This window comes from Hippocampus comes, unplaced genomic scaffold, assembly GCF_001891065.2.
Source record: "Hippocampus comes isolate QL1 unplaced genomic scaffold, H_comes_QL1_v1.1 scaffold122, whole genome shotgun sequence".
Classification (NCBI taxonomy): domain Eukaryota; kingdom Metazoa; phylum Chordata; class Actinopteri; order Syngnathiformes; family Syngnathidae; genus Hippocampus; species Hippocampus comes.
The window spans coordinates 4929190-4956282 of NW_017842059.1; the positions used below are offsets into that span (position 1 = coordinate 4929190).

At 41.3% G+C, this 27093-nt stretch overlaps 1 protein-coding gene and 1 long non-coding RNA gene across 3 annotated transcripts; one reads left to right on the plus strand and one right to left on the minus strand.

Annotated features, from left to right (window-relative positions):
• On the plus strand, positions 1 to 25524 carry akap1b (A kinase (PRKA) anchor protein 1b). Of its 2 annotated transcripts, none has more exons than XM_019861314.1 (11): positions 1 to 121; positions 11882 to 13413; positions 14616 to 14740; positions 15508 to 15634; positions 15770 to 15897; positions 18126 to 18303; positions 19639 to 19789; positions 21820 to 21887; positions 22053 to 22126; positions 22207 to 22272; positions 22901 to 25524. In XM_019861314.1, exons 2-11 carry the CDS (start codon positions 11907 to 11909, stop codon positions 22961 to 22963), a joined length of 2487 nt encoding a protein of 828 aa, XP_019716873.1. In that variant the 5' UTR covers positions 1 to 121; positions 11882 to 11906; the 3' UTR covers positions 22964 to 25524. The 2 variants fall into 2 exon arrangements, with proteins under 2 accessions (XP_019716873.1, XP_019716872.1); XM_019861313.1 differs by lacking the exon at positions 1 to 121 and adding an exon at positions 490 to 697.
• Positions 6472 to 11875, minus strand: LOC109510762 (uncharacterized). The gene is made up of 3 exons (XR_002167185.1): positions 11576 to 11875; positions 10557 to 10558; positions 6472 to 6831 (listed from the first exon to the last, which is right to left on the minus strand). It is a non-coding gene; the product is annotated as an uncharacterized LOC109510762 (long non-coding RNA).
• Positions 25525 to 27093: the final 1569 nt, after the last annotated feature.

Below are 27093 nucleotides of genomic sequence, written 5' to 3' on the forward strand. Positions count from 1 at the left end.
TGTGCGCGCGCGCGCCTGCGTGCTAGTGCGTTTGTGTGCGTGTGGGGCGGTTATAACCTCCGCCTTCCCAACTGAACCTCCTGCCTCCACCTTGCCACTCCAGGTGAAACTGTCTGGAACTGTGAGTGCAACAAGAGCAATCTATAACTTATTTGAAACTGACAGTCTTTACTGTTCATATTTATTAGTGTCTTTATATAAATTATTGTTTCATTAGGACCGTTAATTTGATATGTTTTACAGATCTGACCTTGACACGAAGCTGAAAGTGGAGCAATGTCCAATTCAAGCTATTTGTTTCTGAAACGGTATTATCTTTATTCATATGCTTTAGAATTTTATACAGTTTATTGTAAATAGTTTCTTTACATATTTGCATTTCAAACTCAACTCTCTATATTTTAATTACATATTTTAAAAATTATATATAATATAAAATTATACACGGCTGTGAGCAATGTTGCCATTGCCACAACCTCAATTAACGCGAGACTAAAACTCACGCACCACCAATGACTGGTTACACATAGACATCGCGAGATTTGAGCAGCTGTTTAGTGAGGGTATTTTTTTTCTCAGCCTGCTACTCTGACAACACGTGGGGAAGAAGATTGACTTTGTACTGGGACAATTTTTTGAAATCGAGGTTTACATCGCGTTGGTCTCATCGTGGCGACCTCAAGGGCCTTAACAAACTGTAAGTGAAATAGATAATTCACATTGAGACATTTGTGGCTCCAATTAGGTTAGCTTCTAAGTTAACTGCATGTTCACTCCGCGTGGCTAGGTCAGTTCTGCAGGAGTGGGATGCAACAGAAGAGTGTTTTTGTTTGTTGTTTTTTTTTAAATACGATCTTCATGTTGATAGTATGCATTCCTGCATTTTCTTACAATGCAGGGACGTTACTCAGTCCGTGTCATTGAGCAACTTGCGTCATCTTCCAACCTTTATTAAACTTGCATATTGAAGTTAGCCACTGTCCTTCTTGTGATCTACATACCATGGGCATATTCGCCCTCTCTGTTGTTAATTCACGGAATAATAACAGGAGCTAATGTGTGGCAATGAAACATACGTTGCCAATAGTATTTAAACAACAAACTGATTTCGTTTTCGGCAGGCCGGTTAGCAAGCTAATGTCAAGGTCTGGGGCCCGTTCGGTAGAGGAGAGCTGTCTGAAATGTCCTCAAGTTAATATTAGGACATTTTATTGTATTTCATAGTGTTACGGTAGCGTGAATAATATAATTTTATTGGGCTAACGCTCGATGAAATGCTGTCCTTAGACACAGGTTTTGTGACGGTTTTATGAAACCATGGTCAGAGTTGTTGGGCCGAAAATAAAGCACTTTAGTATTTGTACTTGTACTGACATTGACGCAACGTTATCGTTAATTCGACTTCAGTAATTTGATTGTTTTTTTTTCTTCAACATAATTACGAGGCTTGGCTATAAACGTAATGTGTATCAAACACTGCGGCCTCCCAACGAGCCATGCTTTATTCCCAGCAGCGTCAGTTAGCATTAGGTCACAGCGATCAGCATCGGATTTTTCTTAAATCCTGGTCACCGTAACATAATTTATTGATTTGCACGTAAATTCGTCTACTAAAACGCCAACCAAAATGTTTTGCAACGTTGTGAACATGACTCGTTCGTCGAATATTTTGACATTCGGATAAATCGTCTGAACTTTGTAATATCCGTAGTCAGCCTACTTTTTTCAAGCAGTTCAAGATTGTCTTCGTCTGTATTGTTGTGGTATATTTGACGTTTCAAACGACTGTCAAGCTCGAATCAGAAGGATAAATGGTTGGAGGTTTCATTCATGGCTTGCCCTTTCAAGGGGAAAGACGTCCGTGTCGGTCCGTTTCACGCTTTGGTTGGCTAGCTAACTCCTTTAACTCCTTGTTAAAATCCACAAAATAAATGCTAAAATGAAACAAAACTCTGGAACTAAGCACCACTATTTGTCAGAACAAACGTCTAACTGGTTTTGCATACGAAGCCAACGGTATGATAGGAACAGTGACGTTAGAGGATAGTGTGACTTTCTTCCGTGTAGTTAGCACCAACAGTATCATTGTAGTAGCTGCAGGGAATTCATTCGGGTTGGAATTTTCTCTCCTTGTTTTGAATGTTAAAAGTAAGCTTCATAATGTAACAGCACGTTAATTGGCATCACTTGAATACAAAAACACACAGACTATCAGGTTAAATCAAAGGGGCAACAGTTCATCACACGATTTAATCAAGAAGCTTAATTGCCTCTTCTACAGTAATGTACCAGAGAGAGAGAATTGAATATTTTGAATGATTGCAAGACAAAACAAACAAAATGTTTTATGTTCAATAACAGGCTTTGTTATAGCTGCAGCTGTTGTGAAAGTGCTCTCTAAATATTGTATAAAATGCTCAACAATGCTGTACTTTATGAGCTGCGTCAGGTCGACTTGAAATGCAATGGCTGACGCTTGATTTAACTGATTTCAATATGTAATGAGTAGCACAAGTTCCTTAGTCTTAGGTTACACGGTCACTCTTACGCTGCGATGTTGACATTTTGACATATGACATATGTACAGTTAATAGTGATGTTTAATTACAAGACTGACATTCTGGATGTGGTCTCTGCTGAATACTGATGTTTGAAGAGGTGGACCTTTTTGTTTCAGTTATCTAAAATGTTTTAGTGTTTCTATTAAGTATGCATAATTGATTCATTACATTTGTAGATGACTTGGGTGGGGGGAGCGGAGATTAACGATAGCTAGATCTATGGAACGGTCACAAGCAAATACTTGGTAATATTGTTATAATGTCCTATTCAGTTCCCAGAATGATATTCCATGCAATGCATTTAAATGATGTAGTTAAAAGGACATTCATGTGTGTTTGTGTTCCCAGTAGTTGAGTGTGGCACATTTAACTTATTTGTTTGATTTATGCTACGCCGTTTTGGTCTTATTTATTTGCATAAACTTTGACTTTAGCTTGTGTGGAAATAGTGACATCCAGGTCAATTTCTTGCGCAACTTGCATTACACATCAGAGCCTTGCTTTCAAAAATTAACATTTGCTTTGTTTTGAATGACCGGCCAATACATTTTCAACAAATGTCATGATATGCACTACTCACAAAAAGTCAAGATATTTGGCTTTCAGGTGAAATTTCAGGACAAGCCTAAAATGCCTTCAAACCGTTACAGATTAACTTAATGTGACCATCTCTAAGCTTTTGAGGGCACATGTCCAACTGTTAAATATTTCAGTACTTTTTACAGAAGTTGCTGTCCCCTAACGAGGAGCTTAACGGCAAAATTCACAGCAATTGATTGATCCTTGAATCGACCAATAAATATCCTTGTTCAATTAGAGCTGGTGTTTAAACAATTGTCCTAACAATGGATCAACAGTACCTTGCCATTGTGATGCTTCAAATAGGACGTTCTCAGTGGTCACTGAGCTTAGTGTCACAGAGTGTCATCAGTAGGTTGCAACAGAGATACCAAGAGACTGGAAGAGTCACAGAAAGCTGTAGAAGTGGATGCCCTTTGGCCACATCCCATGCTGATGACCGCTACATTGTAAACAATGTCTTGAGAAACCAGATGATGAATGCCACTCAACTCAGGCACATTTAAGGGTGGTGAGAGGCACCCAAGTGTCGCATCCGACCTTTCGAATCCTTTTTCATTACCGTGGTCTGCATGCTCGACGACCTGCAAGAAGAGTCTCTGACCACACCACCAGGTATAGTTGTCATCATCTTGCATGGGCCAGAGAACAATTACGTTGGACGAGGGACCAGTGGGCCTCAGTGCTGTTCTCAGCTGAAAGTATCTTCACATTGAGTAGAAATGATGGCCGGCAATGATGTTGGGGATGTCAAGGAGAGCTTCTATACATTAGCTACTGCTGTCACCAAACGTGCTTTTGGTGGTAGCGGTGTTAGTGTGGGCATGTGCGTTCAGTCGGTACACAACTGCCCTACAGTTTGTGAATGATACAGTGAAAAGCCAATACGACCAGAATAACATTATTCATCCAGTGATTGTGCCCCAACATGAGCAACACGGGCCTAATTTCATCTTCATGGACGACAATGCTCCAGCTCATCGAGGTTGCATCATCAGGGAAGGGCTGTTGGAGCCTGGTGTACTTAAAATGGAATGGCCTGCACTTTCTCCAGACCTGAATCCTCTTGAAAAGTTGTGGGATCAGCTGAGTCGCCGCGTAGAGGCTCGAAACTCTGCACTCCAGAACCTCAATGACCTAAGGGCTGCCTTTCAAGAAGAGTGGTATGCAATGCCTCAGCAGACAATAAGTCGACTTGTGAACAGCATGAGACGTCATCGTCGAGCTGTCATTGATGCTCAAGGGCACATGACAAGTTACTGAGACAGTGAAACTTAGTGTTGTGGCGTACCTATCATTGTTGTTAACTTTGTTTCAAAAACTGTTTGAGATGAGGAAATCACCAGTGCGTCCTTCGACTCAAATGTCCTACTCTCATGATATAATCACTGCAGCGTGAACTTTTTACATTTTTCATGGATTTCACCTGAAAGCCACATCCCAAACTTTTTGTGAGTAGTGTATATTTAAAAATATGAGGTTATGGTATAGATTTATGTGTAATAAACAATGAGACCCGTTTTAACTTTGGTCACTTGCTGTAAATGGTTCGAATGCAAAAGGTAAAAACAATCGGCAAACATCATCCATTCCCAGAGGAAATGTTTATTGCTCAAAGATTTGAGAATCTCACATAAGTCTCATTTTACTTTCTCTTGCCTCAGATGAGGCACCTGTGACACTGAACACTCACGTTAGCAATGGCGGCATTTATCTTGGAGAACATCTCAGGGTGTACATTCTGGAGATGTCTCTAAAAATGTGTTTGTGATGTTCTCATGCTTGACTGTTCCACATTCGTTACACTTTTTTTTCCTTCATTGTCAAACGTGAAATGGCCCCAAAATCCTCATCGATCTCGCGCTTTATGAATGTTCTTATCTGTACTTTTTTTGGGGGGGGAATAATATAAAAACAGCAAAAATAACAAGAGATTGGCACTTTACCGTATTCTGCTGGTCCGTTCTCCGTCCGCAACCTGGTCCTCCTTCCGTCCCCATCCTTCTTTTTAAGCGATTTCATCCTTATGTTTTGTGACATCCCAGCGGATCATTGGTTGACTGGTTAGCACGTCAGTCTCACAGTGCAGAGGTACAGCGTTCGATACCGGCTCTGGACTTCCTGTGCAAAGTTTGCATGTTCTCCCTGTGCCTGCGTGGGTTTTCTCCGGGTACTCTGTTTCCTCCCACATCTCAAAAACATGCATGGCAGGCTGATTGAGCACTCGAAATTGTCCCTAGGTGTGAGTGTGAGCGCGGTTGGTTGTTCGTCTCTGTGTGCCTTGTGATTGGCTAGCAACCGGTTCAGGGTGTCCCCTGTCTTCTGCCCGAAGACAGCTGGGATAGGCTCCAGCACGCCCCACGACCCTTGTTGAGGATAAGCGAATTAGAAAATGGATGGATGGACATCTCAAACATTTAAATAAGACTTTCTTCTACAAAACAAAATAAACAACAGAAGTGAAACAATGAGTTCAGTGAGTGTGTGTACATGGAAGTGCACTTTATGTGCATTTTCGTGTGTATGCGTGTTCCCTCCACCCTGCAATTTTATGTATGTGCATGTGTGTGTCCCCTTCACCCTGCAACTTAGGCATATTTTTGTGTGTGATACAGAATGAAGCAACTGCCCTGATACAAGGGCAGGCATGTCTTACACCGCATTCTGGTTTCACTTCACTTGCCTTTGCGAAGGCACCTTCGCTGCAATGTGCAAATTTAACCCACTTCAGGGAGGTGGTTTAAAAATTTGCTCCGGAGCAAATGCTCGTTTGCGGGGCATCACCGATGTAAAATGGTACGTGTGAATGCTACAATTTGCTCCGGAGCAAATGCTCGTTTGCAGGAGGGGGGGTAGCCTCGCTACGCATGAGAAGAGTTGATTACGTACGGCGAGAATGCGTTGCTTTCGTGCTCTGTTGTACTTCCGTGTTTGTTTAATAACGACACAAGACATGATGGCTGGCAATAACAGTAGCAAGCAGCACCTTGCCTCTTGGGTTATACCATCGGGGGGGTGTCGGTCGGATAGCCCCAAACATCATCTTTCCTTTTGTAGGAGACTGGACTGTCTCGGAGTTGTTTGTGTAGTTTGTTCCTTTGCTGTGTGTTCGCAACCCCCCCATAGAATTTATTTTGTGATTTCCTCCCTTGATTTTTTGTTTGGCGCATTATATGTTTGCCTTTCTGAGTGTAATTGAAGTCATCGTTGATTTACGTTTTCGGGGGCGGTCACTGAACGCCTCTCGAGCAGAAGGCACGGAGACCGAGAAGGAGTTGGACGTGCCTGTACAGTAGTTGCTTGAGTTGTACGTTTTAAAAAGAACCAACACGACAGCTCTTTTTGTTTTGCTCCGCTGCAGTAACTGCCGTGTGACCGCAAGTGGGGCTGCACTGGCGCTATGCCGGAGTTAACACGCTCCGCGGGTTTGTACGTGTGACCGCTCCACAAAATTTGCTCCGGTGTAAGATATATCGCAACAAAATACATCGGTGCAGCACCGGAGCAAATGTGTGCCGTGTGAACACCCCTTTTGATGGCTGCCCCTTAGTTTTGCTTTGAAGATATTCTTCCCCAAAAGTAATTCTCATGGGTTAATTCTTTCTTCTCATCGCTACTAGTTTGAATGCACACTCTAGTAACTGCATGCTACTCCACCTGACTCTCTGCTATTCCACAACTCCGCCCACATCTCCAGTTTGTAGAAATGGGATAATGACCCTCAAGAATGTGTGGATGGTTACAGCTGAGTGCTCCTGCGTCTCACTGACAGCACAAATGTTCACACGTTCAAGGGTTCCATCAACCATCCTGCAGTATGCAATGAAAGGACTGTAAAATGGCTTGTTTTTCCAATGGAAAGTCTGGATTTCATCTTGCACAACATAAGTTCTTAGCAAGAACACCCTGCAAGATGATTGTCGTCAACGGTGTCATTGTGTCCTTCATCTCCTTCAGGTACAGACTTTGCATTTGTCTCCATTGTTGTGGCTTTGTTCCTTGTTCGGTAAAGTAAAAACGGTGACCGTAATTGCCCACAAAATGCTAAAGAAACTGCCTCCTGTGGTGTCCGACCCAATTCTCCAACTTGGAGTGAAACTGCAAAACATTTTTAGAACGTATGTGGGTTGCGCCAGAGTATAAAGGCAAACTGCACATGGCATTGCCACAGTGGCATCTGCGCGGTCACTACCCGCGTGAGTGTAAGCCTTAAGTTTATTTTTTATACAACAAAAATGCATCTGACGTATCGTATTTGACAATGAAGCTAATGTTAGTGCATTCATGATAATCTTATCATTTTGCTATCAGTTTGGTAATTGCGCCGGGCAAATCCACTTTTGTACTGGCCAAGGTTCACCAGGCATTCCTCTTAGAAGTGACATACAGATAAACAGCTGCTGAATGTTCTGTCGCCGGTAGCACTTAGGCCAAGGTCGCTGCTCATACCGTCTCTTTTCCCTGATACACTAGTTGGGCATCCCATTGTCTGCTTGGAGACAGAGGGCATGTGTTTACGTTAAAAAAATAAAAAAATTTGAAAGAGCGAAGCTCCAGCTGGAGAGGGGAGGCCACTCTGAACACGCTGTCACTGGACACGTCCACATGAACGCGCATAGGTGAAAAAATTCCAGAGCAGTCAAGCTCCAGTCAGCCGAAGTGACCTCTCTGCGCCTATTTCCCAGATATGCTTGACGGTGTCCCGCTGGTTGCTCAAAAAAAGTGGCCGTGTGGTTAATCTGCAGGGATGGTACGGGGCTGGCTCTTCATTCTGTGATGTAGAAAAGTGAGGGCTGTCGTTTTCTTGGTTTGGGAGGACCTTGTGCTTAAAGGGCAGAGCAGGAATGCTCAAAGATGGATGGATGAAAACACTTTTGAGTAGTTTTTGGAGAGGAATTAGCATTTTAACAAAAAGGTTAAAAAAAGGTTGATTTAGCATGATATGGCTCCTTTTTAAAAGCAGTCTAATAATAGCTAAAAGCTAAACACCTTCCTTGTGTTAATTCACCAAAATACTAGAAGGATACTAATTAGAATGCTTTTGCTGACATAAAAAATGGATTTTGAACATCTGGAAACACTTAACAGGGGTGTCCATTTCATGGAGGAAAATCTATTCCCAAGTGGTTCTTACCAATAAAATAACGGCGTATATAACAATTTGAGCAGTCAATACTGTATCTTGTCTTTGTAGTGTATTCAATTAAATATAGATTGAACATGATTTGCAAATCGTATTTTGTTTTTATTTGTTTAACACAACCTCCCAATTTTATTGGAATTGGCTTTGTACAACTTGTAATGCTAATCTGAGAATTGCTTATTAACAAAAAACAAAAACTTAATCCTGTGCATGACGGGTCTATATTAGGATCATGTCTATAATATCATGGTATAAACTTCAGTTATACAAACGGAGTTATGGTGAAGTTTCACGCGGTGTCATTATTATTAATTTGTATTAATTTTTAAGAAAATTCCACAAAGATGGTGGACATGTCACATTGCTAACAGTGATTCCCAACGTCGTTGCTGTGGCACCCTATTGTCCGATTATTAGGAGTGCTGTGGGATATTAAAAGGGGCTATTGGGGATTTCTCATGATGGGGATTTGCTCTGCTGTTTTTTTTTTTTTTTTTGGGTCAAATCTTTCATTAAAGGGACTTGTGCAACATGGAGTAGGAAAAAGGTTCACATTTGAAGTTTCATCTAGGAAAGCAAAATATGCAACAAAATATGAAAATAAATGAATGTCAAACAACAATATCAGGAAGTTGTAGTAAGATGACAGGTTTCTGTCAGAATCCATATCAGGGTTTCCTCGAGAAAATTTGCCAAGACTGGTGGCAAAGAAGTTGACTGGCCACTTGGTTAACGATAAATCAAATCCCTCTCATTCAAAGTAAAGCACCAAAGATGATGATGATGATGATAATGCATCAGATGGACTCATAATGGCTTTAACATTGTCTATTAAGGTATGGTAACGTTAGGAGAAAAAAAATAGATAAGAAATTCCAAGGAGGGGCAGCTAAAATAAATATACAAGTAGGGATGTGCAAAAAAAAAAAAAAAAAAAAAAAGATTCACTCAACTATATGCCAAGATTCAATAAATCGATGTCAAAGTTAAGAATCGATTGTCAGGATTTTTCAGAAAGCAAAGGTGAAGCTACCACTTTCCTGCAGCAGATGGCAGCGCGGAGGCAATATGCTGTGGCGAGTAAGTGGATTTAAGCATTCAGGAGAGTCTCAGTATGTCATCCGAATGAGCCAGTGCCTGAGCCACGCAGCCGACTCTTTCTGAAATAAATGTCAGAAAGAGTGACTGACTTTCATCTGGCTGCACTGATTGAAGTACGTGTCTCAATGTATGTATTGTTTGCGGTTTATATTGTTTAGAATGGTTTTAAAATGTTCCAAGAAAACATTATTTGAGAAAATTACCAGTAACGTGATATTAAATCGCAAATCGTAGTATAATCAATAATAATGATATAATTCGAATCGTCACACAAGTATTGTGATTTGAATTGAAACTGGGGGTAAGTAAGTGAATCCTCCCACCCCTACAAAATAGCCAGTCAATCGTAAAAAGTAACACTGCCTGCTTCCGCCACAGCAAAGAGCAGATTATTTAAACCTCAAAATACACTAGACATGGATTCAAGCAAAAGGGCTGGAATTGATCAATGTCTCTGTAGTTTATGCATGTCTGAACATTTCAGATGCTAACCGACAACCTGTTGAGACAGCCCCGAAGTACTTTGTCCAGTTTTATGAATAAATGTTCTTCACTGTTGACAGTAATTCGGCGCTTAGCAGGGTATTGCTGATCAAACCTCACATCTGGTTTATCTTTGGGCTGTTTTCTCTCTCTCTCTCTCTCTCTCTCTCTCTCTCTCTCTCTCTCTCTCTCTCGAACATTGCACGCCACTTCTCAACTGCCAGGGGATCTTTGGGGACTATAAAGATCCTATGTCCATCAAACATTATCTGGTTTGATTTAGCTGCTTTCCGTCATTTGTTTCAGCTTGTGGAAGTAGTGCATCTTAAAAATAAGAGGACAACAGGGTTCATAGTCATTTGCATGCAGATGGAGTCTTCTATGGCATCTGTCAATAAGATAAGAAAACCTTTATTAGTCTTGCAATGGACACATTCCCAATTCACAGCAGCAAAGTTATGAAAGGAAGTAGAAGAACAAAATATAGGAGCTGCTGGAAAGGCAGCCACTCTCGCAGCGCCATCTTGAAGTCAAAATAACAAAATAACACAACACAAAAGACGCAGTGCAATCTTAATCACTTCTCCTGCATACACTTTGTTGTTTGAAGCAGTTATAGATGAAAGAGGAGAGGATCAAAGTGTCCTTCCACCAGTGGATCAGAGACGTCATGCTGAAAATGTGCACACGTCTGCTACAAGCTAAGTTTTGAAAGCAAACACGAAGCTGTAGTGTCCGTTGCCGAAAAGAGATTGGCTCACATCTCCTGCCAGCGCTCTGCACTGACACTCCTTTCTTCTCATTGTCGGCTCCTCAAGCCTTGCATCCATCCAGCCGCAGAACGTCAACAGCACCGATCTCTCCGCTGAACTAAGCGGGGCTGTGTAAAATGCTGCCCATTACAGGGGGCAAAAAAACACAAGCGCCCCAGAGCTGTCCAGCAATGACAGTCAAATGGCACAGACATTCCTCCCAATCAAAAACAGTGCTGGTATATCCATGCTGCCGAGAAGGCGCAACCACCAAGCACCAAGTCTCCTCCTTGATGAATGTCGTGGCCAAAAAATGTTGAAAAACAATCCACATCTGGTCCACACGACGCAACAACAACACACAAAGTGACAAAACAAACACAAAAACAACAAAAAGAAGCAAGGCTCATGAGAGCACTTGCCGACGGCTGCCTACTCGGGCGCCATCTTGGACTTCCAAAGTGTCCGCCCTTCCAAAAATGAGAGCCAGCTTTAAAAGTTGTGCCACAAATTGCTTCGCTTTCCTTCCATTCTTGGCGCACTCTTCTACTGCGCCCTTTGAGATCGATGCACTTGTCAGAGTCTATCCACCGCTTTTGTCAAGCGCCCGGCTTCTTGTTCCAACTTTATGATGTCGACTGAATCAGAGGCGCGGCGTTGAAAGTCTGTTAGGTTGTTAGTATGAGCAGTAGCAATCACATTGACAGCAGAAATGGCATCGTTTCCCATTTAAAAATTGCCAATTCTCCCCTAATTAATGGCCGGGAATTGGCCAATCCTCATGTCGATTTATTCCTGCAAACTCAGATTTAATTTAACATAATTCAGTGTGGAGAAAGGCAATAGCCCCCCAAACTGTCGGTTCACCAGGGGCATATTTCTGTCAGTTTATGAAATGGGTGTCCGTCTGTAGGTATTTGACTCGGTTAGGGACGATTACTGGTATGGACAATAACCCACTTCCGTCCTTGCTTAGTCTGTCCTTTTTTTCCCCCCCAGAAAAAAATCTTCCCGTCCTCCGTTCTCCGCCCCAAAGTGGGTGTCCGTACCATGGACGGAATGCCCATCTGACTATTTCTGCGGTTGTTCTGGATGTTGAGCTTTCATACTCCCATTGCACTGTATTATATTAAATCTTGTTCAACAAATATGGATTAAGACTATAATTGTTTAGGTGCGACTTGCATTTAAAATGTGGACTCATTTTTAATTAGATGTCACGTCGCAAATGAGATAAATCTGTTCTTCTTCCCCCCGTTCAGGTGTAGCTGCTAGTGTCCTGAGGAGATGCCTCTAAGGTTTCGTTCGATTGTGCCCTACACACTACCTGGAGTCCTTGCACTGATCGGCTGGTGGTGGTACACTTCCCGTAAGAAAGAGCGCCTCATCAGCCATGACGACCCAGATGGAGGTCCAACTAATGGAAACCTGAGATTGTCTCGAGCAGTGGGTCGCAATGGCATGGTTGAGAAGGACACTGTATCTACTGCAAATAACACAGAACACCACCTGACCTGCAGACATCCAAAGGACACTAGAAAAGACGACGAGGAGGAGCAGGAGGAATATATCTCCCCAAACCATGTTGCTGATACAGACACAGCATCTATAATGGGACAGACTCGTCGAGAGGAAGCTGTTGAGACATGTGGGATGAAACTGGGACTCGATAAACCCACAGTCTCAACTCTGTCCTCAGATGACCAGGACAAGAGTCTCAATGTGTCACTAAAAGATCATAGAGACCTGAAAAAAAGCTCAGTACCCTCCTGTGTTTCGGAGGCAGACGTCGATCTAAATAGAGAACCAAGGTCTGCTTCATATGTTAAAGAGATTGTCTTGCCCGGCCAGTCCACCAGAATTACCCACTCATCCACTATGTCGGTGTGCCTTGCTGATGCAGAGCGGCCTGAGCCAGAAGGGGAAGTTGCAAAGAACCACAGCACTATGACAACACAGGATGATGGTTGTGCAGTCATACCTGTTAAAGTGCAGAGTGTAGTGTCATCACAGTTTGAGTCTCGCGATATACCCATTTCACTGCAAGATTTTAATCAACACATTCTAACCAGCACACCCAACTCTCTGGTCCTGACTTCCAAAGCCCAGTCTGCATCATTAGCATCACAGGAACTCCAGGTTCACAGCGGTCATGAGGAGGAGCAAGATCTGGAAATACTGGCAGCTGGACTCATAACTGAGGTCATCTCAGCAGCCACCCAGCAGGTTTTTGGTGGCCCCAGCTGCCCACTCTCTGACAGAGGGCAACAGTGTCACCATCCTGAATTGTCAAACCACCAAAAAACAGGCTGTGATGAAACCCAAAACATAGACCAAGGGATGCCCAACGGGTCTTTTCCCGCCTCCGTATGGGAGACTCTCAAGGTTAATGAATCAGCGCAGATAAACACTAAACAAAAGGACCCCATGCCAAAACTGTCTCACCAAGTAGCAGACGGTACACCTTTACTAAACAAAAAACTGAAAGCCGATGAATCAGTGACACAGACGGAGGACTCTGCTTGCAGCACCTGCCACTCTGAGGATGGCATCAGCAATGAGAATCACCAACATAGTCTGACTGACAGCCAAATTAATGTCTCTCAGATTTCAGACTTGTCAGAAAAAGAAGCAACACAGCCCCAATCACTACTTGAGACACCCATGGAGGAAATTATTTTTTCTTTGACGGAAGAAAACTCAGTAGATGCTATTTGTGGTGTTAAGCTGCTCGATGGCATGGACCTAAGGAGCGGACCTCAGGGGTGTGAAGTGGAGACCGATCAGTCTGGAGGTGAGTTACGCATTTGCATCACTTTCAATTGAAGTGAAATATGCGGTGGAACCTCTAAAGCAGTGGTTTTTAACCTTGTTAGAGGTACCAAACCCAACCAGTTCATATGCACATTCACCGAACCCTTCTTTAGTGAAAAATAAAAATAGGATTTTTTTTTTTAAAACAAATTCAAGACATTAAAAAAAACCCACATTTATTAAAAACTGAAAAAAATAAACGTCGAGGGGAGCCAGATGAGGTGGCTTGGGCATCTGTTTAGAATGCCTCCGGTACACCTCCCTGGTGAAGTGTTCCGGGCATGCCCCACTGGTAGGAGACCCCGGGGATGACCCAGGACACGCCGGAGAGCCTGTTTCCCAGCTGGCTTGGGAATGCCTTGGGATCCCCGGGGAAGAGCTGGAAGAAGTGGCTGGGGAGAGGGAAGTCTGGGATTCCATGCCAAAGTTGTTGGACCCGTGACCCAACCCCGGATAAGTGGTTCAAAAAAAACAAAAAAAAACATTCTGTGGACCGGTACCTGGCCATAGCCCATTCGGTTACAGAGCCACACAGAGACAGACCCGACGAGATGGAAATGTGTGCGACTCTAGTCAATCGAAGTACCCCTTCTAACATTGGTTTGCAAGTTGAAATAAACATTCGCCAAAAAATGAAAGAAGAAGCAGTCAAAGAAAGTATTGGTAACAAATTGACCAAACACACAGCTAAACCCACAGCTAAACCCATGACTTCCGAAGATTAAGTCATTTTGACAAGAAAAATTTCTACCCTAGCATTATCTCCAGAGTGATACAGTGGAGATGCTGTTGTGCGTGGTATGTCGTCAATAACTATGCCATACGAGAAACTCGTTGAATCATTTGAACAAGTCGCACCCACGTAATCAAGTGGAAAATGTGAAAATGCAAGCAGAGTTTGCCCTGCCTGCTCACCTCAACATTAGCAGTTTAGTCGCGAATAATTAGCCAGCAGCCGCTGGATGAAAGTAGCAATCAGTAGTGTCATCTTTTGTCAGATTTGCAAGTAATAATGATGCTTACGCCATATGTAGGATAATAACTTAAATGTTTACATTATAAGGCATATTTATTCCTCCACACAGAGCCATTTTAATGCCCTAAGCATAAATGCTTTGTGGTGCCCCACACACCCCCTGAACCACTTCTGATGAGTGTAATTCTCTGTTTGTAATTGTCTAGGCTCTGATGTGAACAGTATGGACTCTGTGGACAGTGGCTGCACCATGGGCGGTAGAGAAAGTCACAGTAACCCTGCTTCCTCTTCAAGCTCTGAGCTTGTCATCTGGGAGATTGAAGTGCCAAAGGTGAGGCATTCCAAGTCTTAACAGTCTGGATTACTCTCGTGTCAATTTTAACACATTTTAGTGCATAATCAGTTCAAGAGCTTGCCAGCTTGTCACAAATATTCCTTTAAAAATAAGGGCACACTCACAGAAAATAATGTGTGCTGTGCTTGGAACCGCTGACACCTTAAGTTTTTTTTTTTTTTTTTTTTTTACAGTGGTACTCAGTGCGAACACAGTTCATTTCACTGACACTGTCTGTTCGTAAATCCGTGTCACTTTTTCCACTGAAATAAATGGAAATGCAATTAATCCGTTCCAGCACAGCAAATATTGCAGTTGATGGGTTTGGCTTAGATGAGGATGAAGGGTATTCACAGTAATTCAGTTGGAATGTTATAAAAAAAAAATGCAGTTCAGTAGCTCTTAATTTTACAGCTTTCCAAAGGTAAACTGAAAGGATCTTCAAAATGTAATAAATGCTGAATTAAAAATACATCAGTCTTTCCTTGCAGTTACGGTATATAGATTCTCATGTTTTTATTTAGTAGCAGTTGGCAACTTGACATGCGCATGTACAGAATTTTTCCATGTTGTCACTTGTGATAACAGTTTAACTGCAAGCGTTTGTGTCAAGGGTTTTTTTTTGTTTGAGAGGCAAATTTTAATTTCACGTATGATTTTTGCATGTGATAATGGCTCTCTCTCTCTCTCCCTCTCTCTCTCTTTATAAATAATTGAAGTCGACTTACAGCATTCGTTCAAATGTGAATGTCTTTCTGTTTCAGCTTCTTGTTGGGCGATTAATTGGGAAGCAAGGAAGATATGTGAGTTTTCTGAAGCAGACCTCTGGTGCGAAGATTTACATCTCAACTCTGCCTTACACACAGGAGTTCCAAATCTGTCACATAGAGGGTGAGTTCTGGGGACTCAGATTTTCTGAAGAATCTTGTTTTAAAAAGGTAGCTCACTTTCGAGAAAATCTGGCACGCAAGTGCTTTAAAAAAAGATACAAATTGATGTTGAACCTCATGTTTGACGTCTTCCCAGGTATGCAACAACAAGTTGACAAAGCCCTGTCTCTAATTGGGAAGAAGTTTAAAGACATGGATTTGACCAACCTTTATGCACCTCCACCACCCCCCCTCACATTGCCATCACTCCCCATGACGTCATGGGTAAGGTTGACTCTTTGCCTTCTAGAGACAGTACCTTTTATTGGATTATCTCCTGCATAGTCTCGGTGGATAGAATGTCATGGTGAGATGAAGAATTGTATGTCCATTTTAAAAGGAAATTGAACATTTGAATATTACCCTCCAGAGTCAAACAGTTATCATCATAAAATCTACAGTGTACCTATGGTTGTCAGAAGTAAAAATGTACAATGGTACCTCTACTTACGAAATTAATTGGTTCTGGAAGAAATTTCTTAACTACAAAATTTTGTAAGGAGAGACGTGCTTTCCATCTAAACGCCCTAATTCGTTCCAATCCCCCCAAAATTCAGACATAAGTGTTTTGTAAAGCATAAAATATGTAAGAAATAGAAGTTACAATTAGATTATTGCACAATAAATGAGAGTTGTGCATAATGTAAAAAAAACAAAGGATAGAGTAAATAAAAATCCCGATCATTTAACTTTTAACTGCGTCCTAGTAAAAAAATGGTGTGAAAAGAGAAGTGCTTCAGTGGATGGATGGGTGGTTGGAAGAATACCCTGAAGTTCTGCTGTTTGACAGTGTAAGGCGGGGGGATCCTGGTGATTAAAATAAGCAGAGATGAAAGTCCTCCGGAATTAACGATACCTTTAATGACACGAAGAAAATCAAAAAGTAATCCACCAGAATAGAAAATCAAGATAGGAAATCACAAAATAAATTCTATGGCGGGCGGAGGGGGGGGTGGGGGTTGTGAACACACAACGAAGGAATAAATAAGCAATTTTGAGACAGTCCAGTCTCCATCACATACGTGCAATACAGGGGAGTGTTAGGAACACGTTCAAGTGGTTATGGCTTGAGGAAAAGGACTTGAACGGAGATTTTTTTTTTGTCCGGCTACATTAGAAAGATCGACAAACCTGGTAAATCAGTTAAAATCCAATATATGTATGTATGTGTATATGTGTGTGTGCGTGCGTGCGTGTGTATTTATTTTCTTTTTTTTCAGGAATTTTCAAGAAAGTCCACTTTCATCTCTGAATAAGTAACTAAAGGTTGATGTTGTGTGTGTGTGTATATATTGTTTTCCAAAAAGTGAATATAAGGATTGGCAAAGCACTTTGGACAACATATGGTGTTGATAAAGCACAATAAAAGTGCGTTTCGTTTACCCATTCATCCATTTTCTTATCCTCTTATCCTCACAAGGGCCACCTCATTTACCATCGTGACAAAATTGGATGTTAGATTTTTCATAGACTATCTTATGACGTATTTTTAGCAAGTATAATTGGAAATCGATGTGAGATTCAGTGGTTAAATGGTTAACGAAACAGCAATATGTGACTGGTAGTAGTAAATTATAGGGCTGTTCACACGGCAACTTTTGCTCGGTGTAGCACCGGGGCTACCCCCGTAGAGTGTTCACGCGTACAAAGTTATACCGGTGTAGCCCCTGAAAACAGCTTAAACTAGAGCAAATTTGAATCCTGCTCAGGAAGTGGTTTAAAAATTTACTCCGGAGTAAATGCTAGTTTGCAAGGCAGCACCGATATAAAATGGAACGCGTGAACGCTACAGGGATTGACTCGCTACGCGTGAGAAGAGTTGATTACATACAGGTATTCAATCCGTTGCTTTCGTGCTCTGTTGTACTTCCGTCATCTTTCCTTTCACTCTTCTCTCATCCTTTTACGGTAGACCACAGTGTTTATTTGTCCGGAGAAGTATAAACCATGGTTTTTTGATATGTCACAAACAAGGCAGGGAAAAGGAAGTACACTTTACGCATGCGCATTTTTTATTTCCATATTATTACGTATTGCACGACCGCAGAAACTGCCGTGTGAACACAAGTGGGGCTGCACCGGGGTTAACGCGCTTCTCTTTAGTAAGCAGCTTTTTATGTATGAACGCTCCACAAAAGATATGTCACAACAAAATACGTCGGTCCAGTGTCGATGCAAATGTGTGCCGTGTGAACACCCCTGTTGTTGAATTTGCTGCTTCCATAATCGTATTTCGATTGACCTCGACACTTAATCTTCGAATACACCTGGTATAATAATAATGTACTATATTGCAGATCCAGATTTCAATTCTTGTTAAAACTTCAAAATTTAAATCCATGGCCAGCTGCAAAGGCTGCAGCCACCAAGTTTTTGTCCTAGGCAGATGTCTGCACTTCTCAGAGCTCTCTCATTTTGATTTAGCATTTAACACTTTGTCATTTGTCCTTTAGCTTCTCCTGCCCAGTGGTGTGACAGTTGAAGTGATTGTGGTGAATATTGTATCTGCCGGACACGTCTTTGTCCAGCAGCACACCCATCCTACTTACCATGCCCTAAGAAGCCTTGACCAGCAGATGTTCTTGTGCTACTCCCAGCCAGGCACACCCACCCTTCCTTCCCCAGCAGAAGGTAACCATACCTTCAAGTATGTGGCTTGTCCAGTCTCTGACCGGCCTCACAGTCTGAATGAAGTCAAAATAAAAAGTAAAGTTTGGGGTACTTTTGTTTTGAAATTTTATTTGATGTGCACAATTGTGGGCAGGACAAACAAGAGCAACTTATTTGGTGTTGTTGGTCTCGCGACATTTTCGCAACTGTATATTTAGCAACTTTTCCAACCTATTTGGTGAGTTTTTTTCAAAAAAAGCCATTAGCAACAACATACCGTATTTTCACAACTATCAGGTACACTTAAGTCTTAAATTTTCTCCAAAATGGGTGATGCGCCTTGTAATGCGTCTTACCTATGCACAGAGTTACAAAATCTGGGAATGTTGCTGTGTGACATCGATTAGCGCTCCGCTTGACTATCTGATGTTATGCAGACACGTTTATGTGGAGGAAACCTTTGTTGACATTTTATTGTCTCTGTTGCGTGCTTGACATAAATCTCTGGCACTGACCGGAGATGACATGCAAGAGCAAAATACGAATACACTGAATGAAATGTCCCTTGTCGGGCAATTTGGTTTGCAGCAGGTCACATTGACAAGCATTCACAGAACAGTCACATACCTGTATACCCAGAACAACCGTAGTACTAATAATAATGCTTCACCTTTAGTACAAATTACATTCAAAGCTGAATAAAAAAAAAGGGCATTGGGAATTTAGAGTATACATTTTATGAATTATATCAATTCAATTGATCAATAACTTATGAAAATGATCTGTCTATGTGGCCAGGATCCATGTAGCTAGATCGTGGGGCAGATACATCGATTAAATACATGCATCTTTGCACCCCTAGTAAATGTGCCTAGTAAGTGTTTCCTCTCTCGAAGGCACTCAAAGCACTTCAACACTGATTCCTCATTTACGTTCTGATGACACGGCATAAGAAGCAACGGTGGTTCACTATCTCGCTCCAGGACACTTTGACATTGTCAAAAGGGCCGGTAATCGAATCCACAACTTCTGGGTTGGGCGACAACCACTCTTACTCATGAGCCAGGCATGTTCAGCACCGGTCCTTGAGGGCCGCTACCCGCTACCATGTTTTGTCTTCTGACTCCAACACACCTGATTCAAATTATCAGCTTATCAGCAACCTTCAAAAAGCCTGATAAACAATTCTGATCACTTGAATCAGGGGTGTTGAAGTAGGGAGACATATAAAACATGCTAGCGGGTAGCGGCCCTCGAGGACCAGGTTTGGACACGCCCTGACCTGAGCCATGCTTCTCACAATGTATGTGCTTTTGCACATATTAATCCATGGTCTTTCTGTCTTCATCTTCCTAGTTGGTGTGATATGTGCTGCTCCGGCAGTGGAAGGAGCATGGTGGAGAGCTCAAGTCATCACCTTCTATAAAGAATCAAATGAAGTGGAAATAAGATATGTTGATTATGGCGGCTATGACAGAGTCAAGATTGACTCATTACGGCAAATAAGGTATGGCTATATGGAAGAAGTACCCTTTCAGGTCTCATTTCAACAGAGCACTTTATTTTTAGATGTAGCTTCTTAAATAAACCTTGAGCCATGCAGCAAAGCAGTTCAGTCCCTCCACAGAAGCTAAAGATGGCTAGCTACACATGCAGTCTCAAGCCCTATAGTGTCTTCAGCCACATTACGAGAGCTCGCAAGTGATTGTGTTACTGAGGCTTCATGGACTAAAGCCCTTTCCCTTCCTAACATGCTGTCTCACTGCATGACTGCATTTTTACAATCTCCATGGATACTGCTAGTCGGATAATGACAACTGCTAACAATCTAATTATGGAAAATGGCTTGAGACTTCTGGCAAGCTAGCTGTCACTTCCGCTAATGCTGTGTGATTATGGGGAAAAAATGTACTTGCCAATTGGGGTACTTTTATATCCCACTAACCCGTTGCATCCCAATGTAATATTTTTCCCTTAAAATTACATGAAATGAATCGAAATGTTGTCTCTTTTGTCCATGTATGTATAAAACAAATATTTAATGTAGAAAGCACAAAACATTAATGAAAATAAACAACAACAAATATCCAGTGGCCAGATAAATACCTGGGGGGAAAAAATTAACTGGATTCATGAAGCAATCACTTTGAATCCATCCACCCATCCATTTTCTGAACCGCTTATCCTCACAAGGGTCCTAGGGCGTGCTGAAGCCTATCCCAGCTGTCTTCGGGCAGTAGGCGGGGGACACCCTGAACTGATTGCCAGCCAGTCGCAGGACACACATAAACATACAACCATCCGCGCTCACACTCACACTTTGGGACAATTTGGAGTGTTCCATTAACCTGCCACGCATGTTTTTGGAATGTGGGAGGAAACCGGAGTTACCGGAAAAAACCCACGCAGGCATGGGGAGAATATGCAAACTACACACAGGAAGACCGGAGCCAGAATCAAACCCTGCACCTCTGCACTGTGAGTCCGGCCCGCTAACCAGTCGACCACCAGGCCAATTTAAATTGCCTTGCATAAAAATTAATCACTGGGATTGTGTACCCTGTGTTTTGGCAAATACAAGACTACACACAAAGATGGGAACACCAAATATTTATCACACTTTACCAAATTGCACTTTACAAAGTGCACTTTAACTTGATACATTTTTTTCATTTGGCACAGACAGGCGAATAGTGGCGCATACATGTTGCTGGATGCATCTGTGATAGGCTTGACATAGAACCACAGGAAGGTACAAAATTTAAATTAAAATACAAGAAACGTCAAACAACGAAGCGTCCGCGTCTCAAGAGTAATCGTAGGTTCCACTGTTGGAATCCCGCACTGTGAGAGTCGTGTCGTTTCCCTACACCAGAATGTAAATGTGCGAGTACATGAATATCCATTGTGGGTGCTTTTAGTGTGAGACAGAAAACTATTATTATGGTTCTAGCAGATTTAATATCTTAACTGGCGTGTACTGTCAAAATACCATAAATTATCCAACTGTCATGTACTGTCATCCGAAATACAGTAGAACACTGTTATAATAAACAGAATACGAGGTGTAAAATTAGCGCATCAGTCGATTTTTATCCTATGGTAATATGTTGTAATTCAAAATACAGCACTATACTGTTAAAAGAAATTACAGTAGGTGCATTGTAAAATAACAGTACAGTATTGGTGTCACTTGCTCTCAGTAATTTACTGTTATTTTACAGAGAAATATTTTACAGTGTAGTATAACATAGTTTCAAAACATGGAGACATAGGCCTTAAATTGGAATTGGGTTGCTTGGACATGGAATGATGACCTTCTAATCCATAACGTTTACTCGTACCCTTTATTCCTGTATTGTTATTGGACTGTATTGGGAAGCTTGTCAATTAATGTCCCACCTACAGCTCCTCCAGACATCGTACAGTAAAGGGGCTGCAACATTATAGCAAGAACTTTTCTAGTTGCCGTAATGCCTACAGACATTTAAGTTGACTGTGACAATGTTCAACAGCTTGGTGCCCTTTTCTTTTTAGGTCTGATTTCGTAACATTACCGTTTCAAGGGGCTGAAGTATTGCTTGACAACGTCGCTCCCCTCCCAGGTACACTGAGTTGACACAAAACCTTACGACACTGAAAAGTTCATAAATGAAATGCTTAGAATGGTCGAGGTTACTTTTCATGGCTGTCTTGGAATAGTTTATTCTGTATTTAGAACCAATGGCATTAGTTTAGTTCCTAATGTCTGTGTTGTCCGAATGTATCAGGAGAGGACCGTTTTTCATCAGAGGCCACATCAGTGTTAGAAGAGATGACAAGAGGAGTTGCATTGCTTGCCCAAGTAAGCCTTTGTCAGTCAACTCCCCGAGACTGTTGGTTGACTGTCACTAACGGGCAACATGGTTGTCTTGTGTTTTATAGGTCTCGAATTATGATACCAATACAGGCCTCCCACTGGTTCATCTGTGGAACATGGTGGGAGAAGAAGTAAGACATCACATGATTGTTTTGTTACCTAATTACCGTATATTTCCAGTAGGGCTGTCACCATTGACTATTTTAGGATCAATTATTGTATTATTCACTTGAATAATTGGATACAAATCTATTTTTGCATTAAAATGTTTGGCAGAAATATTTTTTTCGGATTACTGTTTATTCACCAATTATTGTTTGGTATTGTTTAATGCTTAAACAACCAACCAACCAATTTAACAATCACAAAATGCTTTTTGGGGGAGATGGGGTAGTGCATCATGTAGAGGCTGAGTGATGTAAAGGTTGTTGACCCCTGTTCTCAAAAGCATCCGAATGAAGGCTGGTGTTAACCCGAGGGAATCCCCCCCTCCCCCCCCCAAAAAATTGTGTGTGAAACATTAAATTTGTTTAGGCCCCCCACTAATACTTAAACTCCTTTGACATCTTGACCATAAGGCTCCAGGCATAATGTCAAAGTAGACATGACACCTTGGAATAACATTACTTTACAAAGAGCAGTTTGTGTGACTAAATTCAGTTTTATGATTTATTATCATTCACTTATGTATAGTGTTTATTTTCCTCACATGCTTTCTCAGCAATAATTCTAACCAAACTAATTTGTCTCTTCTTTCAGGTTATTTCAATAAACCGCACGCTGGCAGAGAGGGGCTTTGGTGTATGGGTGGATGGATTCTGAGTCATCACCAGTTAGACACATCACTGGATGATTGATTTTTGTTTGTTTTTGTGTTGTTTGTTTGTTTTTTTTTGCTTTCCTGTTGTTCTTTTCCTTTAAAAAGACATTAAAATATTTTTCAGGCATAGTCTTCGAGAACAGCACTGTTTCAAAATAAGACAAACCTTTTCCTGGTTCTCGTGCAGAACAGAGATCCCCAAATGAAAGGAAGAGAAAACTTGTACATGGAAAAAAAGGGTCTATTGTAATTTAAATAAAGATTTAACCAATATATTTTTTCTCCCCCAACCTGAACTTTTGCACTGGGATTTTGGACATTGTCTTTCAATCATCGCGCTGTGTGATGAGACATGTCAGACTGTGTAGACACTTGTCAACAGTAAATACCAAATCAGTGACAGCTGTAGGTCAGTAAATTTCAAAGTGTTTTGCATAAATGTTATTTGTCTGGTCTAACTGTAAGGCTAGTAATGTTCACGTTGCAAAGTGCAAGGCTGAGTCGATAGTGAGCACTAAAAGCATAAAAACGGTCACCTGGCTGGGCAACAACTGTCACTAACAACCGACACTAACATTATTCTGACAACTTGTTTATGATCACAAAAAAAGCTGTTCTCTATGGATTTGAACTCCACGCTCTCTGCAGACTATCAGAGGCTTTTTGACTGAAATAATGCTTAGCCATACCTTCTAAATTTTGTCACAGCACCACCAAAACCAAGTATATTATTTAAAAAAAAAAAAAAGAGTTAATGTTTCTAAATATTTTTGTGAGAGCATTGAGGTTATTAAGATGGCAAAACAAATGTATAAAAGGACCTAAGGGAAACAAAGGTCTGAGACATACACTACTTATTGATGTTGTCTGGTTCATTAACATCACTTTGGAAATTGAATGAAGCACCATTTAAATATAGTAGCAGATCGGAAAATTACATGACTCTCATGCAGTGTGGCTTACTCGATGATAACTTTAAAAAGTGATAAGGGGGCCTGCTTAGTTAAAATCTGAGAACTAAAAAGTTATAGATAAGTCATACAAGTATATATGGGCTACACTACTATTTATAAATGACTTTCTGTGACCTGTATTATCTGAATGCAAGATTTAAACATTTATTCTCTGTGGTTGATGGTGGGGGTTCATTGGATAAAAACAAGGTTTCCACACTCCTGGCCAAGGGCCCCGAGAAATAGGTAGAGTCCATTTTTGTGTGTGTAAATTCATACCGAAAATTTAAACAGGGCTCCATGCACACTGTAAATGTGTACCTAAAACAGACTTCACCCCCCCTTTTTTTTTGTTATTTCTGAGGCACATAATGAGAAGATGAAGGTAGAAGACACAATGCCTATGAAATGAGTGCAAAACCAAGGTGGTGAATTTCTGTACTTGCAGACAACTTCTGGCATGTTTGCGTGTAAATTTGGAAAAAAAAAATCTACAGGAACCTGTTCTATTGTATCTGTATCCCCTATTATGTAGTAAATACTGTAGATCAGTGGTCCCCAACCTTTTTCGCGCGACAGAACCGGTTCAAATAAATATGTGGGTTTTTGCGGTCCGGCAATCATTCGGGTTGGGGGGGGGGTGGTTGGTTGTGCATGATGAAACGATGACACAGTTGATTCCAGCTTTGACCCGATGGGGGAAGCGCAGCTATTTGGTAGCTGGTACATCAGCAATCTGTGCAAACTCCTCTTGCAGTATCATTCTTTCCACATCATCACTTGGGTGTTCTTTGTTGAAATGATTCAACAAGCTTGTTGTTGCTTGCTTTTGATGACTGACTTGCACAATGGCTTCATTTACTTTTCATCTCTCCATTTCCATAGAGAAGGAAAAGCTGGACTCTGATTGGCTGCTCTCACGCACATTTCTGCCATGTCTGATGTTCACTTGCTGATGCTCACAGCTGGTCACCGGAATGCATGTCAAATTCTGGTCCTTGAGGGCCACTATCCAGCCTGTTTTTTATGTAGCCTTATTCCAACGCACCTCATTCAAATGATCATCAATCAGCTCATCAGCAAGATCTGCATGAACCTGATAACCGATCATTTGAATCAGGTGTGGTGGGGGAGGGAAATATCTAAAACATGCAGGATATCCCCCATGTGTCTTTCTGTGCGGCCAACGGAGCGGTGATTGGGGACCACTGCTGAAGATGGCTTCTCTTGTAATGCAAATTAGTTTCCAAAACACCTAAATACTTACTTTGGTTCTATGTAAATAAGATGAAACTGTATTTTCTATAATGCCGACCCGAGTGGAATTCAAAGGGAATAACAGGTATTTACTGCTATTGTTTGGTGTGTTCTGCTTCATCTTGCCTCTCAACCTTTCACTCACCCATATTGGTTTTGTTTTTTTTTTTTTAAGTTGTGGGACTTTTTGTTTGTTTTTGTTTATGAATAGCTAGACAAGTCAATATTGGGATATTTGAAAATACTGTGCCCCAAAGTTTTTAAATGTACAGATGAAGTTTTTTGCTAGGCTCATCTTCACTTGGATTGTACAGATGGATTAGGAAAAAACAATAAAGGGTGTTTAAAGTGTATATATGCATTTGTTTTCAAGGCTTTTCTTTTCATTATTGGTGGAGGAATTCTCAAGTGTGACAATCCCAAAAGCAAGAGAAGTGTAATGTGTATCTACATTCATGCCCAAAAATATTTGGACATTGACACAAATTTTCAGCATTCCAGTTCTGTACAAGACAATGGATTTGAAATGAAACAATGTGTGCTTGAAATGCAGACTATTATATCCAAATCAGGTGAACGGTGTAGAAATTACAGCACGTTTTATGTGTGCCTCTACCCTAATAAGGGACCAAAATTAATTGGGACAATTGGCTACTTGGCTGTTCCATGGCCAGGCATGTGTCATTCCCTGGCATCATTTCACTTAACAGAAGATAAAAGGCTTAGTTATTTTCAAGTGTGGTATATTAATTTGGAATCTGGTGAGCTCATCTCTTAATATGAAGTGCAAAGGTTATGTCACCATCAATAAAGCAAGATAGATATACATGAAAAATCAAAACAAACCCATCAGAGAGATGGCAAAAACATTCAGTCTGGCAAAATCAACCGTTTGGAACATTCTGAAAAAGAGAACGCACCGGTGAGATCACCAGCGCCAAAAACCTGGAAGACCTTGGAAAATTAGTGTGGATGACAGACGGCATAGATGGCAATTTTCCGCGTATCCGCGGAAATCCGCCGTTTTATTTCTTAAATTGATCATTTTTGTGAATCGTCTAAATCCGTTGAGAAAATTTTAGGGGCGGTCAGGTACCTTATCGTCGAGTTTTCACGAGCTCTCCCGAACAGTCTCTCCGTTTTCCGTTTGTAAACAGCCCTGCGATTGGACGTGTATGAAAGCTTCAACTCATCAGATCACTGAAGGCATTATTTGTTGCGGAAGTCTTAGCTCGATTATATACGGCCCAGCGATTTGTTAACTACAAGCGATTGGACCAATCAAATTGCATGTAACATATTGTTTTACCTGATTCATGGCGGCCTGTACGTCTCGCAAATTCATTGTTCTGGGATCGTTTTGAGCGGAATTATGAAATTTTTGACGAAAGATCAGGAGTCTTCAATCCTAGAAATTGACTCAAATGTCAAGAATAAATTCCGATGGGACTAGCTTGACAGAAAAGTCACTGTAAAGGTTAAAATTGGTTCCAAGTTCGACGAAGTTACAGAAGCTCTTGGACAATTTTTGAAGAAACCAGACGTAGCAGGCAAAGCTTATTGTGTGTATTGTAGTGACTTAATTAACTATGGCTCCCGTGGATGCGTGGCACTGACAGATCATGCAACAAAAGTGAAAAAACATGCCGACAAAATCGCCATTCGACGGAGCAATTATTCTTTGGGATCGGCATTTTTCAAACAAACTTAGTCAGCGGATACAACTAAAGACGTTACACGCTGGGGTACTTACTTTGGCTGAACCAAGCAACGAAATCTGCTCCACTGACGCCCCTCGCCGATAGACAGGTACACTCCGAGGTATATACTTTTTTATTCAAATATACGAGGATGATATTTTCAATTTTATTTGGTATGCATTTGTAGCAACAGCATGATAACATTTATTTGTTTTTATTTGC